The 12,939-nt window shown below is 47.4% G+C and overlaps 1 protein-coding gene across 1 annotated transcript in view; it reads right to left on the bottom strand.

The window, feature by feature from the left end:
- Window positions 1–12,939, bottom strand: part of AP3B1 (adaptor related protein complex 3 subunit beta 1) — a 2,743,269-nt gene that overhangs the window by 1,437,629 nt on the left and 1,292,701 nt on the right. The window contains exon 16 of the mRNA XM_069627424.1: window positions 4,374–4,560. Within this exon, the coding sequence (XP_069483525.1) occupies window positions 4,374–4,560 (187 nt within the window). The remainder of the gene's footprint in view (window positions 1–4,373; window positions 4,561–12,939) is intronic.

The raw sequence follows: 12,939 nt of genomic DNA, 5'->3' as shown, positions 1-12,939 counted from the left end.
ATCCACTCGGATCTTGTGGAGGTGCGGACCGACTAGCCAGTCTGTGTTGCAACTCCGACACCAAGAACTGTAAACCTTAGGAGATGGGGTTGCAAGAACAGTAAAGGGAACTGCCACTGGTGCCGGGATTGCCCTTGATGGTGTCATGGGCAACTTGGGGCAAGAATGTCCCCAAACAATCCTGTAGACTCCAACAGGGCCTTCCAAGTCAGAATCACAGGCAGGTTGCAGAACATCCTCAGGTGGAAAATCCGATGAGCTTAGCGAATCCCTAGGATAAATGGAAAGGTAGCAGAGGCCTGGGTAAGGCAGCCAAGGTTGACATCTGTGAGGACGGAGTAGCAGGCGTAGCCTTCCGGCCAGTCGACGGTATCATGATCGAAGGCTTATGTATGGTCGTCGACTGTGCATTCAATGGGGTAGTGTTCGATGTCCTATGCACTGTCTTCGATGGAGCTCCGACTGTTGTCTCTGACGCAGACTTTGCATGGCCTGTAGACAGAGTCATAGACCGAGACTGGACTCCGTGGCTCGTTGAAGATATTTTATGAAGCAACAGTGAAACCCTCGATGAAGCCACCTTGCCTTGCATCAATGTTGATGTTGTTGAAGAGTGTTTCTTTGCTGAGGACACAGAGGCTGATTAAGAGGCCACAGCTAAAGAAAAAGTTGATGCCTATTTCGACTGGTTCTTTTGAGACTTCCTACTCGGGAAGTATCGGCTTGTGACATCGATCTCTTGCTAGAGGGAGTATATGCTGGGCAGGTCTGCTCTACCTGTGTGAGGCATGACTCCGGACCGAGTCAGAGGGCCCCTCGGCATCGTCGAGCCATGGCACTAAGCTGAATTGGTGGACTCGGAGCGTCTAGTTTGAAAACGACTGATGAAGCAGTCTTGGATAATGTGGGCCGGATGAAGACAGTAGAAGCAAATCCTCATAGAGGTCTTAAACGTACACATTTTTCAAGCCGCATCTGCCACAGACATTGAAGAGGCTCTTCCCTCTTGGTCTCTGCCATGCCAGATAAAGGCTTCATGGTCAGAGATAAGAATCCACGCCAACAGGACAACTACCACCAGAACAGGAGCCAAATCCAGATGTCGTTGGGGTGAAGGATTCAACAAGCGTCGAAAGAATCGAGAAGAAATAGCATCAAAATATAAGAAAACATCAATTTTATCAAAGAGATTTCTGAGGATTCCCAACAGAATAAGCGGTAAGAACTATGAAGATGGCCTCCAGGGGTTTGAGATCAGGGAGCCCTTTCTATCGGCTGTGGGCAACATGACCCAAAATGACTATGCTAGAGCACTAAAGTGATTAAAGTTTCAGTTTTAAAAATAAACTGTTCCATTACTGAGAATTCACAGACTGACAATAGTAAATATTCATACAGCATGTGAATCTATGTAAGATCCAATGCTGGAGAATTTTAGATACTTTGAATGCACCAGAGACTGGACAGTTTTAGTGCCAAAAGAGGTGTGCCATCGAATGCCATATCTAGCAGCTTCGACTTCAGCTCTGGCGAAAACCCTGCTAGAAGATATAGGGTCCTGCAAATAACTGCAGACATCCCCATCGACCGACCATATCTAAGCCGACTTGAAGAGGATGTCTCCTCGTCAAGACATCCCATAATATGTGTTTTAACTTAGCCAGAGCACAAGAGGTGTTCACGGCCTTCCGCACCATGCTACCTGACAGAAAAATCGTTTGTCAGGGCATCAGTCTTTTTCGCCTACCTATCCAGTGGATGGGTTGAAAATAACCCTAGCGGCATGAACTACTAGGATTTCAGGAATCGGATGGTCGAGAGGAAAGCCTGATCACAATGCACCTGCTTATATTTTCTGTTAAGCTCCTTAGCGACAGCTGGTGTTTAGCAAGGTCATTGTAACAATGTCACAAGAGTCAACAATAGCTGCAGTAAATGGAAAGGGCCATCTCTGGAGAGAGGACCTCTAGTTAAGATGTTTGCCAGATCGTATTGTAATGAACCAGTGGCTTCGAAGGGGCACAGAGGCCCAGGGCCGCTACTACTTTCTCCACAGTCTTCAGCAATCGCCCAATGAAATGTATGTATGTATGCCACTGACTGGTTGCATTTTAAAATTGTGGGACGTATCGAGCCCACTTGTGTCATGAAAACCCAAAGCTAGCTCCATGAATTCAGCTTGGTCCGTCAAGGCATCCAGGAGAGGGTCCTGTTCTACCCTGGACAGCGTCTCAAACCCAATACGGATTGCGTCACCCTGGACGAAAATCAACTTCATGGACTGGAAAACCTCTGTTGCCATCTGCGGGGCAGGAGCTGTGTTGCGACTGGGGTAGAACCTGTGGCAGCAGCATGCGATCTCTTATGTACTGACATTCACAGTCATCGACACCGAGGGCCAAGATGGAAGGCATTCGACCTGGCTCCTTTGCATTTTGTTACAGCTCCCTCGGGAGCAGTAGCTGGCAATGCCGCCAAAGCCATACGAGTTGTGGCCTTGACAACAACATCTAACATTCGCTGTTTAAATTCCTCCAACTCCACCCTAGATGTCCCCGGAACAGATCAGACTTACCCCATACTTTGGCTTAAGAGAGTCACCATCATCCAGTCTATTATTCCCTTTTTTTCTTCTTGTGGGAAGAGGAAGAAGAGATGGGGTGGGAGTCACTGTAAGAGTGATCGCTTCTAAGTTTTTTTTATGGCTCCTGCCCTCCATCTCGTCTTTCTTCTCCAGGGCAGCTCTTCTGTGTTGGCCTTTGGATATTTATGGATTGATGGGCCCATCAACGTCGAAGGGGGTGGCAGGGTGGGCCGAGCAACAACTTCACTGCACTTTCAAGGACTGACACGAGCCGCATTGCTCCATGTCATAGTCTGTCCACAGACAACACACACAGATATCTTGCAACTGAAGTCCTGGCAGCATTTGAAACCAGACAGCATGGGGCTTGACACAATGGCATGGCAGCATTGGAAATCCGACGGCATAATGTCACTGAAAGAATTGAAGAACATTCCGAGAATACAGCATGGCACCAATGTCATTTAGTCTAATAGCACGAAGCGACGAAGATGTAGTCGTGCTACACCTTACCCTCTGTCGAGATTTTATGAGAGCAGCTGCGCTGGAGGAGATCTATCCAGAAGAGGAATCTGTGGGAGGCTTCAGTCCATTGAAACTGTTTCACAGCCATTCTGTATTATTTCTAGATCATTTCCCTAATCCCTATTGGCTTTTGACCAACCCATGCCCTAAAACCAGATCTAACAATTCAGACACACTTTAAACTTTACTTTTGACTCCATTGTATATCTGCCCTACCTTCCTACACCACTTAGAAAGGGAAGGGGGTCTGCAAAAACTAATATGGCATCTATAGGGTTGTCCTTGTTACTAGACAAAACACTCCCCTCAGGGACCAACTCAAGTAAAACAAGGTGTCAGGATTGGACAAAACAAAAGTGTCAGGTATACCGGTCTCCCCATTAGTCAAATCTCAACACGTTCTCAAGGATACAGTTCCAAGCTAGCTATTTGTAATCCAGTGAGGAGGACAGTGTCTGGCTAACCTCTACCTGATTTGGGGTCACAATGTCCCAGTTGCCTCATACGAAACAGAGAGCCCGTCCATCTGGCAAGGTGTCTTAATCTCAGTTCCTTGCAGATTTTTCAGAGCGCTGCCCTCTAAGCATACCAGCAGCACAGAGTGCACCAGCAACTAATTTAAATACCAAAGGTGGTGTGGGCATTACACCCAGGACGTAGAGAATACTAACCAATCTGCTATATAGCATTAATGGCTGCTAGAGCCCTCGTTGCAGGACTATAGCTCAATATTCTCATATGTTCAATAAACAACATATCCCACTGTGTATGAGGATAGCACCCCCCAATGAGGATAGCACAACCCTTCTGCTATGTGGTTCATCCCTGACCGAACTTTGTCAAGTTATATCACATACAAACAGGGAAGTACATTAGAAGACAGCTCACATATGTATTACCCTTCTGAAGAAATACAATTTGTGGTTATGATTAGGATTTCAAAACATACTTTAACTTTTGATGCTACATTGTAAAGTAAAACAAATTTCACAGAAACAATCTGAAATGCTGGGCAAGTTAGAAAGTGATTCAACAAGAATCAAAGGGGCCGGTCTGTGACTTCATAAAAATCTTCAAAAAGATGCCAATGAATTAAGACTTCACCTATTCCTCTGCTGTACATACAGTTTATTTTCAAACAGCACTGCTACCTACATTCAAACACAGAAACATTTCAAAGACGTGTCATAGAATAATTGGAAGAGCGCTAGATGCAAACTTAAGTAAAGGAAAACTGTGCTGCATAAGTTATTGGTGATCGTACCTTTAAAAGGAGACTCGAGGAGAGGAGCTGGTTTCTGAGTTAGAAATATCCGTTTGGCATATTTACTTAAAGCACCGCTCTTCTCGTTTGGGACAATAAGCTGTCTGATAAATCTTGTACGATCCCTTATATCATAGTTTTGATCATATTTGCCAAGGTTCAATATGTACTGCGTAAGCAGCTTTGTCTGTAAGGAGAGTATAAACAGCATTGCATGAAAAAAACAAGTTATTTATGATTATTGATAACTCTGGATAAACAAATTTAGAGGGTAATAAAAATGAATGGTTCCACCACACAAATGTTATTTGATAGGGAATATGGGCTTCTGAAGCTGCAAATAGAATCTTAAAACAAACCACATGACCCTCCTCGGTATTGGGGAGGCGAATGCAGAGTACTGGGAAGCAGCCATGTGTTAGATGATTAAACTGCTGAAGTGGAAAGAAAGGCATCATTAAAAAATAATCATATATGGCAAACCCGCTGAAGGGTCTATGTGAGAATAATGAATGTGGAAATAGAACTACAACATGGCACTCAAAACTTAATCGGAAAAATATGCAGGACATCAAAACATCATAGGACATTAGGGGGCAGGCAAAATCCTTCTACTGAGGTGTGTTTTATGAAGAGATACGTCCCTGGCGTCAGCATTGTCCGCACTATGACTGCACTCAGTTACTTCACTTTGTATTATAACCCACTAAAGTAGATCCATGAATCACTGAACTGGATTACTGCATATTATCTGCAGTGCATTTTTCAGTTACTTATCATAAAAGCAAGCCAACTATGGCCTCTAAAATCCGAAGAAAAAAAGACTGCATTTTTGTCTCATTGTTTGTGGGATTCAGTAAAGTTGGCCACTTATGTATGCTAACAGATTTTTTAATGCAACATAAAAGCGTGTGTGTGTGTAAGTGAGTTTTTTGGAGATGCTTATACATTAGGCTCTGTTCAACAAGTCATTAAGAAACTTTCTAAAAATAATATATGCCCGACTTGTGAGGTTTAGTCAAATTTGTGTTTCCAATGAAATTTTCACATGGAAAACTTTGCTCTAAACTACAGACGGAACCGCTGGACAGATTTACGTCCAACTATCGCGAGGATCTGGTGTCTTGTCCTGAAAGGGGGCGTTTGTTCATTTTGCCACAAATCAGGGCCGCAGTTTTTTTTGTATATCTGGGTAAAATGGCTGCAATCTACTATCTGGGTTCACCTGAATTGCCTGCAGACCAACAGAGCCCATTTGTGCTCAGGGATCTGTAATTATAAATCGGTTGGACCAGGAAAGGTATTCAGAAGAATCAATTGTTATGCCCAGAATTTTGAATAGGGTCCTAAGGACCCCATTGGAAAACTACTCAAACAAGGCAATTTACAGCCCCTTGGGCTACCAATGACTCAAGGAAAGGTCAGGGGCGGTATTCAATATGCCCTGAAAAAGGAAACAAAACAGTCTTTTCACCAGGCCCATGGACCTGGCCTGCGGGCTAACCTTTGGGTCAGCAGGTCTGTCCGAAGGTTGGCCTGTAGACCAGAGCCATATTTACAGGCACATGCAGGGTACAGGACTTGTCCGCGACAAGTGAGCACCCACGAATAAAGCCAGTTGAGCCACCTAGACCACTTGGGTGCCTGCAGCTAAGCCATGAGCCAATGGCCCATTTGACATTGGGACCAAAGGGCTAGTGGTAGGCCATGAATCCACCATCTTCACTGTGGGTTCCCGGTTTGTGTTCCAATACCACGCTTCAAGGGAAGTGGTTGCTCCCACATGGGTGCCAGGGGTACTCGGTTTATTGCCAGAGGCCAAGTTTGAGGCCTAGAGACACAGTTGTTGGTCCACAGGGACACAGTAGTCACCGGCACATGCCACTAGTTATAACCAGTGGCCCAGAGATACAAAATGAGTGGCTTGGAAGGGCATGAGTGTTAGGGAGAATTCTCATAAATGGCTGATTTCCCTTACCTAATGAGTCCCTCAGAAGCTTTGCTGGATTTCTAAGATTTATTTTTTTCACCTGGTAAGAGAGTGAGCTTTTTCCCCACTCTTAAATGTGTTTTGCTGTGTGTGTTTTCACTTTTTGTGTGATCTTGGGCTCTGCAGCCTCACCTACTCCATGAGTACCACTTTTTGTGTGCGTTACCCAGAACCTTCAGTGCAGTGAGACAGGGTTGTCTTTGAGATGTCCCACTGACTCCATTTTTCTGGGGCTGACTACTGTCCCCCAGAAACAGGTAAAGTTGCCATTAACTTTATATAGTCACTTTAAACCACAGACCCAGTACACCCCATCTTACATGGAGTATTGGAAAGGGTTAACACTTATCCCTTTTTGGCGGTGCCTCTTGGAGCCTTGTTTCACTCCCTTAACATTAAGACTTGGCTGGTGGCAGTGGTAACTATCCTAACTTTTGTACCACGATTATATTATATACACGTGGCATTGTTTTAGGATATTATATTAGCCTCGAATATAAACCCGCTTGACCAAATACATTTTATTTTGGTTCCAGCTGGGTTTATTCGCCATTTCTTTTTGTTAGTCTTTCTTGTGTTTTTCTCTGCGTGCCAAACAGGGGATAATTCCTTTGTTCACAGTCTTTTCGCTGGCTTCTGCACAGAAGCCCTCCTTAAGGCGCCCGATAGTCTAGGTAGGCAGGATGTGAGGGAGGGATCTTCAGACCCCTGCCATGGGTTGCCTTGGTAACCCAAGTCGCACTCTTGTCTGATTGGCTAAGGGTTCTTGCCTTGCCAGGCCAGACAACCTGCTGTGCGAATGACAGCCAGGCAGTTTGAATAGGGGAAAACTGCATAAAAAGCAGGTCTCTGGGATTGGAAAGGCAGAGTAGCCACTGGAACGAAAGAACCAACGAGGAACTGGAAGAAGAGGACCCCTGCCACGACTGAACCTCCCAGTGAAGCCCTGCAGCAGGTCTGAATCTCCGAATCCGACGACAGCGAATATCCTCCAGGAAACTTCTTCCCTTGAGCTGGTGGGACCAACCAGTTCACCCAAACTACAAGCCAGGGCCCCTCCTCTGGTCGAATTCGCTGTACAGAGCTACAGTGGGCCGGATAGCCAGGAAAGTCGGAGCCTGCTTGGGTTTTAAGGAGCGCACCTTTTATCCGTTGTTTTGCTCTGCTGCTGGTTTCTTCCCTTTGACGGCGCAGGACCCTCCTGTCTTTCTATTTCGTGTCAGTCCGACAGTCGCTTCAGGAACCGTAAGCCTGCAGGAACCATCAGGAACGTCCGCCTACAGCTCACTCTCCGTTTTAAAGGTACTGTGCAAATCCGGTTGTCCGTTTCGTTCAGCTGCGGTGAAAGTGTTTGAAATCTTTCTCCAATCTGAGGGCTTGTCCTTCTCTTCGAACTAACTTTTCTGCCAACCAACCTCATCCAGAATCTGTGCCACAAAATTTACCGCGAACTACCCTGAACTGTGTGATCTTGAGCAAAAGACTTTTGACCCATTGACTTTGGCCCTAAGCCTTTACTAGCTGATCTTCTTACTGTAGTCTCTCTTGTTCAATTGCCCTGAGTACTTACCTGTTGGTTTTGCCTAATGGCTAATAACTTTGTCTTTCCCTCCCTTTTAAATTGCTGGAGTGCCATTTTGCTCCCACTTCATTTTGTGAGCTTAACTTGTCTGGAATTTATGGGAAGTGGTGTGGTGTATTTATGATTGTGATTTGTAACTTGCTTAGAATAGTGAAATGTTATACAACTGTTGAGTAAATAAATATATATTATTTTACTTAGAACCCTTGAGTCAGTGTTTGCCTGAATCATAGTAATTGCTGTCCTTTGTGTAACTATTTGTACTGCTCACTTACTCTTGAGAGAAATCTGGCTGCTCCGCTACTGCTACCACTATAACTGTGTAGTACAGGCTTTTACCAAAGGTGAAATTGTACTGTCACTTGTAGTCTTAATTGTGTGTAGTGTTCTCAAACGGTACTGCATATAATTCTGCCTAACACAGAGCATGGCCAAGACATTAAGTGTTACTCACTGGAATGACTAAAGTACTCCTGGTCCTTCCCCTTTCCTCCATCCTGTACGGGCGTCCCTCGCGATGCACGGTAACAGAATCTCTATTCCACCAGAAAAACACTTTTCCCCTTTAAATTTACTGGCGCCCGGGGGCGTGGCCTCAGCATCACGGGCTCCCTCAACCCTGCCCACCAGCGCCACACCTCAGTCCCCTTATGACGCGTCAGCTGTATTTAAAGTCTAATAAAGTCACTTGCCTTATTTTAGAGGGATGGATGGTGGGACATATGGAGTAAAGGGGACTAAGGACTAGGAATACGTTTGTAACTCCGGTGAGTCCCATCCCCTTTCCTCCATCCTGTATGGGCAATTAGAACTGACAACGCCCTTGGGAGGAGAGCCTGACCTCTTCGGCAAATATGTATGAAAAGGGGGTAGGTAACCCTAACTGTCTTGGCACTGGACTTCACTTGTTGTCACCAGTTACAGTAGTGCATGTATTACAGGCAAAAAGATGAGTCATGCTAGTTGGCAAGTGTTGTATTGTTGAATTTATTGGCATGAAGTTGCTAGTATTGTACTGAGCACCAGTAGTGATGATCACATGATGATGGTTGAAACACATGCCAGCTTTTTCTATGTGGGCATCACTTCTAGTGCTCAGTACAATAATAGCAACTTCATGCCAATAAAATCAACACTACAACACTTACCAACTAGCATGACTCATCGTTTTGCCTGTGCTATACGCACTACCTAAATTGGTGACAATAATTGCCTTGGAGGCCTGCTGCCCAGGCTTAGATCCTCTGAATGTTACAAATAGTGCATTTGTTTTACGGATGCCCTTTGTTCTGTTGAGATAGAATTTCAACACCCTCCTGACGTCTAGGCTGTGGAGCGTCTTCTCTGCATCTTCCTTGGGGTCCGGGAAGAATGTGGGGAGCACAATCTCCTTGTTGATGTGGAAGGACGAAACCACCTGAAGTAAGCCCGACCAAAAGGGCTGTCTTTAGCGTGACCAACCTAATGTCTGCCATGGCCATGGGATCAAATGGTTTATGCGCGATATCGCTTAGGACTACATTTGGCGTCCCAGACTGGATGAGGAGGCTTGACCGGAGGCAACAGCCTTGTCAGTCCCGTGGGGTACCTTTTAACTACAGGATTGGACGAGGAGAGGAGAGCATCAGATTTTCTATAAACTCAGATAGCAGCCAGGTACGTTGTACAGGTATCAACCTGGACACCAGACCAGACGAGATAGGCCGAAAATGACAAAACCTGGTCGAGTGTGCATGTCAGTGGGTTGGCCCTGTGTTCCTTAGCCACAAAAGCAGAATCTTGTCCACTTGCTATTGTACGGATTGCATGTAAGCCTGGCTTCTGGCATTTTGGATGATCTCCAGATTGTCGGAAGACAGCTGTAGGTGCTGAAGCGTCAGGTGCTCAGGAACCAGGCCGCTAGGGCTAGTCTCTCTGGAGAGGGGTGTAGCACTGCACCTTCCTGTTGCGCTAGTAGAGGGCTCATCTGGAAGGGGAGTAGAATCTACTGCTGAAGTGACATCTGCCGTAGGCCCGAAAACCAGGGGCACCGGCCAGCGAAGCGCCACAAGGATGATCGTGAGGTTTTTAGAAGTCCTGATCTTGCTCATAACCTTGTTCACGAGCGGTGTGGGAGGGAATGCATATGCCTACATCCCGTCCCCTGGTAGCTGGAGAGCGTCCTCGAGAGTCGTGTCCCCTAACCCCTCCCCCCAGGACACGTATTGCAGGCACATCCGATCGTGAGCTGTCGTGACTACGTCTGTTGTTGGGTGACCCAATCGGCTGAACACTTCCTGGCAAACTCTCCCGTTCAGCTGCCATTCATAATTTTCGACGGCCAAGCAGCTGAGCATGTCCACTTCCAGATTGGACTCCCCGGGAAGGTGTATCCCCGAGAGCCACACTGCATGGCTGATGGCCCATTCCCAGATGTCCAGCGTCAATGTGCACAGTGGCGGGGATCTGGTACCTCCTGTTTTGTTGATATAAAACATGTAGGTCGTATTGTCTTGTCTGTATGCATGCATACCAACCTGCCCCTAAAGGTCTACTGAAAAGAACGGCGTGCCAACTGTATAGCGATAAGTTCCATCCAGTTGATGTGATTCTGCCGGTTCGTCAAAGTCCAAAGATCGTTTACCGAGTGCACTCCCAGGGTGGCTCCCCAGCTGTGGAGAAATGAATCTGTGGTAATGGTGTAGTCTGTGGCCGTGGGCGGAAGGGCCTGCCCACCAGAATATTCTCCTCCTGTTGCCAACATCTGAGGTCGTGGTCCAGGTGCTAGGGAATGGCGATAGGGAGTCTCCTGATGGCCCTATTCCTGGTCCCAGGAATCTGCAAAATGCAGCTGGAGCCTCCTCATGCGGAGCCGGGTGTTGGGGATTGCCGGAGACACGCCAGCCCCCCAGAAGGTGTTGATACCACCAGGCTGTGGTGTTCGATCGGCTGTGGAAATGGGAGATTGCATATCTGATCGCCGTCACCTTCTCCCCCGTGGGGAGCACTCTCTGCTGTTGTGTGTCCCACAGCAGGCTCAGAAAAACCAGCCCCTGAGAGTAGGGGTGAGCCGAGATTTCTGGTATTTTATCGAAAACCCCAGTTCCAACAGGGTGGAGATGAGTCGGTCTGCTGAATACCGGACCTGTTCCGGAGAAGAACCCGTGACTAGCCAGTCGAGGTACAGGTAGACATGTAACCCCTCCCATTTTAGGAGAGCCGTCACCACATTCATGAGCATTGTGAAGACCCTCAGAGCTGAATTTATCCCGAAGGGCAGAACTCTGTACTGGAAATGCAAACCCATGACCGTGAACCTGAGGAAGGCTTGGTGAGGCTGCACAATGGGAATGTGGAGATACAAGTCCTTCAGGTCCAGGGAACACATCCAGTCTCCCCCCAGTGTCTTGGCAACAAACGTGGCGTCACCATCTTAAATTCTTGCAAGGGTAGGTAAAAGATTCAGTGAAGATTGATCCACAACCACTTGCAGGCCTGCCTGGTTCTTCTTCTGGATAGCGAAGATGCAGGAGTAAAATCCCTGCCCCTGCTGGGTGGGGGGAACCTGATCTACCGATTCGCTCTCGACAAGGGAGCGAATCTCCGCTAAGAGTAAAGGTGTGCCAATCTGTGGGAGTGGAAGGGAACTGGGATGGCAGAGAGGGAAGAGGTAGCCGAAGCCCCAGCACACTACTAAGAGGACAGAGGAGTCAGCAAACTTCGCTGGCCAAGCCTAACTGTGCAAGGCCAGCCTGCCCCCGACTGGGGCGCTTTGGACCCGACGCGGAGCATCATTGCTTCTTTTGGTCAAAGGATGCTGGAGAGGAGAGGGACTGAAAGAACCCCTTATGAGCCGTTTTGTGGTGCTTTCTCTGGTGTTGACTAGGAGATCTCTCCGGCAGCCTGGCTTTTTGGCCCTGAAACCTCGAAAGCTGCCAAATGAGCGCCCCTTGTCCGAGCGAGACTGGGATTGAGCGATTGGTTTAGTGGCCGATTTTGTCAGTATGGCCCGAGACATTACTGTCTGGGAGCTAGTCTTCTTTTTGTCCAGCTCCTCATCGGTTGAGGCATGGAAAAGATTCCCCCCACATCCCCTCAAATGGAAGATCGAGGATTCTGTCCTGGACATCTTGGTTGAACCTAGTGGCCTTCAACCAGGCAGTGCACCTAATGTCTGTTGCCAGACAAATCACCTTATTCACCATATCGATGTGTCCCACTGATGCCGCCATCATATCTTGGACTACGATTTTCACCTCCGTGAGGCCTGCCTTAAAGTAGGTTTGTTTGACCGTGGGACATCGGGCAGGAATTCTGTGATCTCCCTCCACAGCCGTTGGTTAGCCGCAGCGAGGATTGCATCTGCATAGGCTTGCCTGAGATGTAGGCCTGCGTTTGAATAAACCTTCTTGCCATATGAATTAAGGGTCTTTTCATCCTATTTGAGCAGGGCCGTAGAGCGGTACTGGACGAGGAAGCCTGGGGTTTGGCATACATAGATGCTGCAGCGATTACTGATGACAGGGGCTGTGAACCTAGCGTCAAGCTTCTTGTTGACCGGTTGTGTGGAATGGGGCTTAAAGCAAGCCCTTTTTGGCCAAAAGCCTCCACATCTTTTTGAAGGGGGATGCCCGACCGAGCCTCAGCCTTGATGCAGAGGACCTCCGCCAGTACTCCAGCTACGAGGAGCTCCTGTTGTGACTGGTGGATCACCAGGTATTCTGACAGGCCAGCAAATTCTGTTATGAAAGACTTTTGCGGACGAGGGCTTATCCTGCTCATCGTCTGATTCCTGCTGGTCTATTGTCCTCAGGGGTTCCTCTGTGGGGGTATAGGACCACACCAGAGTTACTGGAGCCTTTGTGCTGGGCTGCTGCAGCAGTGCAGCCTGCAGGGGAGGCATGAGGTGTGTTGCGGTTGGCTGCGCCGTGGCAGCCAGTGGCAACATGTCTTTGATAATGCCCCTGAGGATTGTGCCCATCTGTGGGGAGCGCATGAGTGTCATGAACTTGTAA

Source organism: Ambystoma mexicanum, chromosome 6p (genome assembly GCF_040938575.1).
Source record: "Ambystoma mexicanum isolate Mex_15411 chromosome 6p, UKY_AmexF1_1, whole genome shotgun sequence".
Lineage (NCBI taxonomy): Eukaryota > Metazoa > Chordata > Amphibia > Caudata > Ambystomatidae > Ambystoma > Ambystoma mexicanum.
Note: the sequence above shows the minus strand (reverse complement) of the source record. Positions and strands in the feature narration are given on the sequence as shown.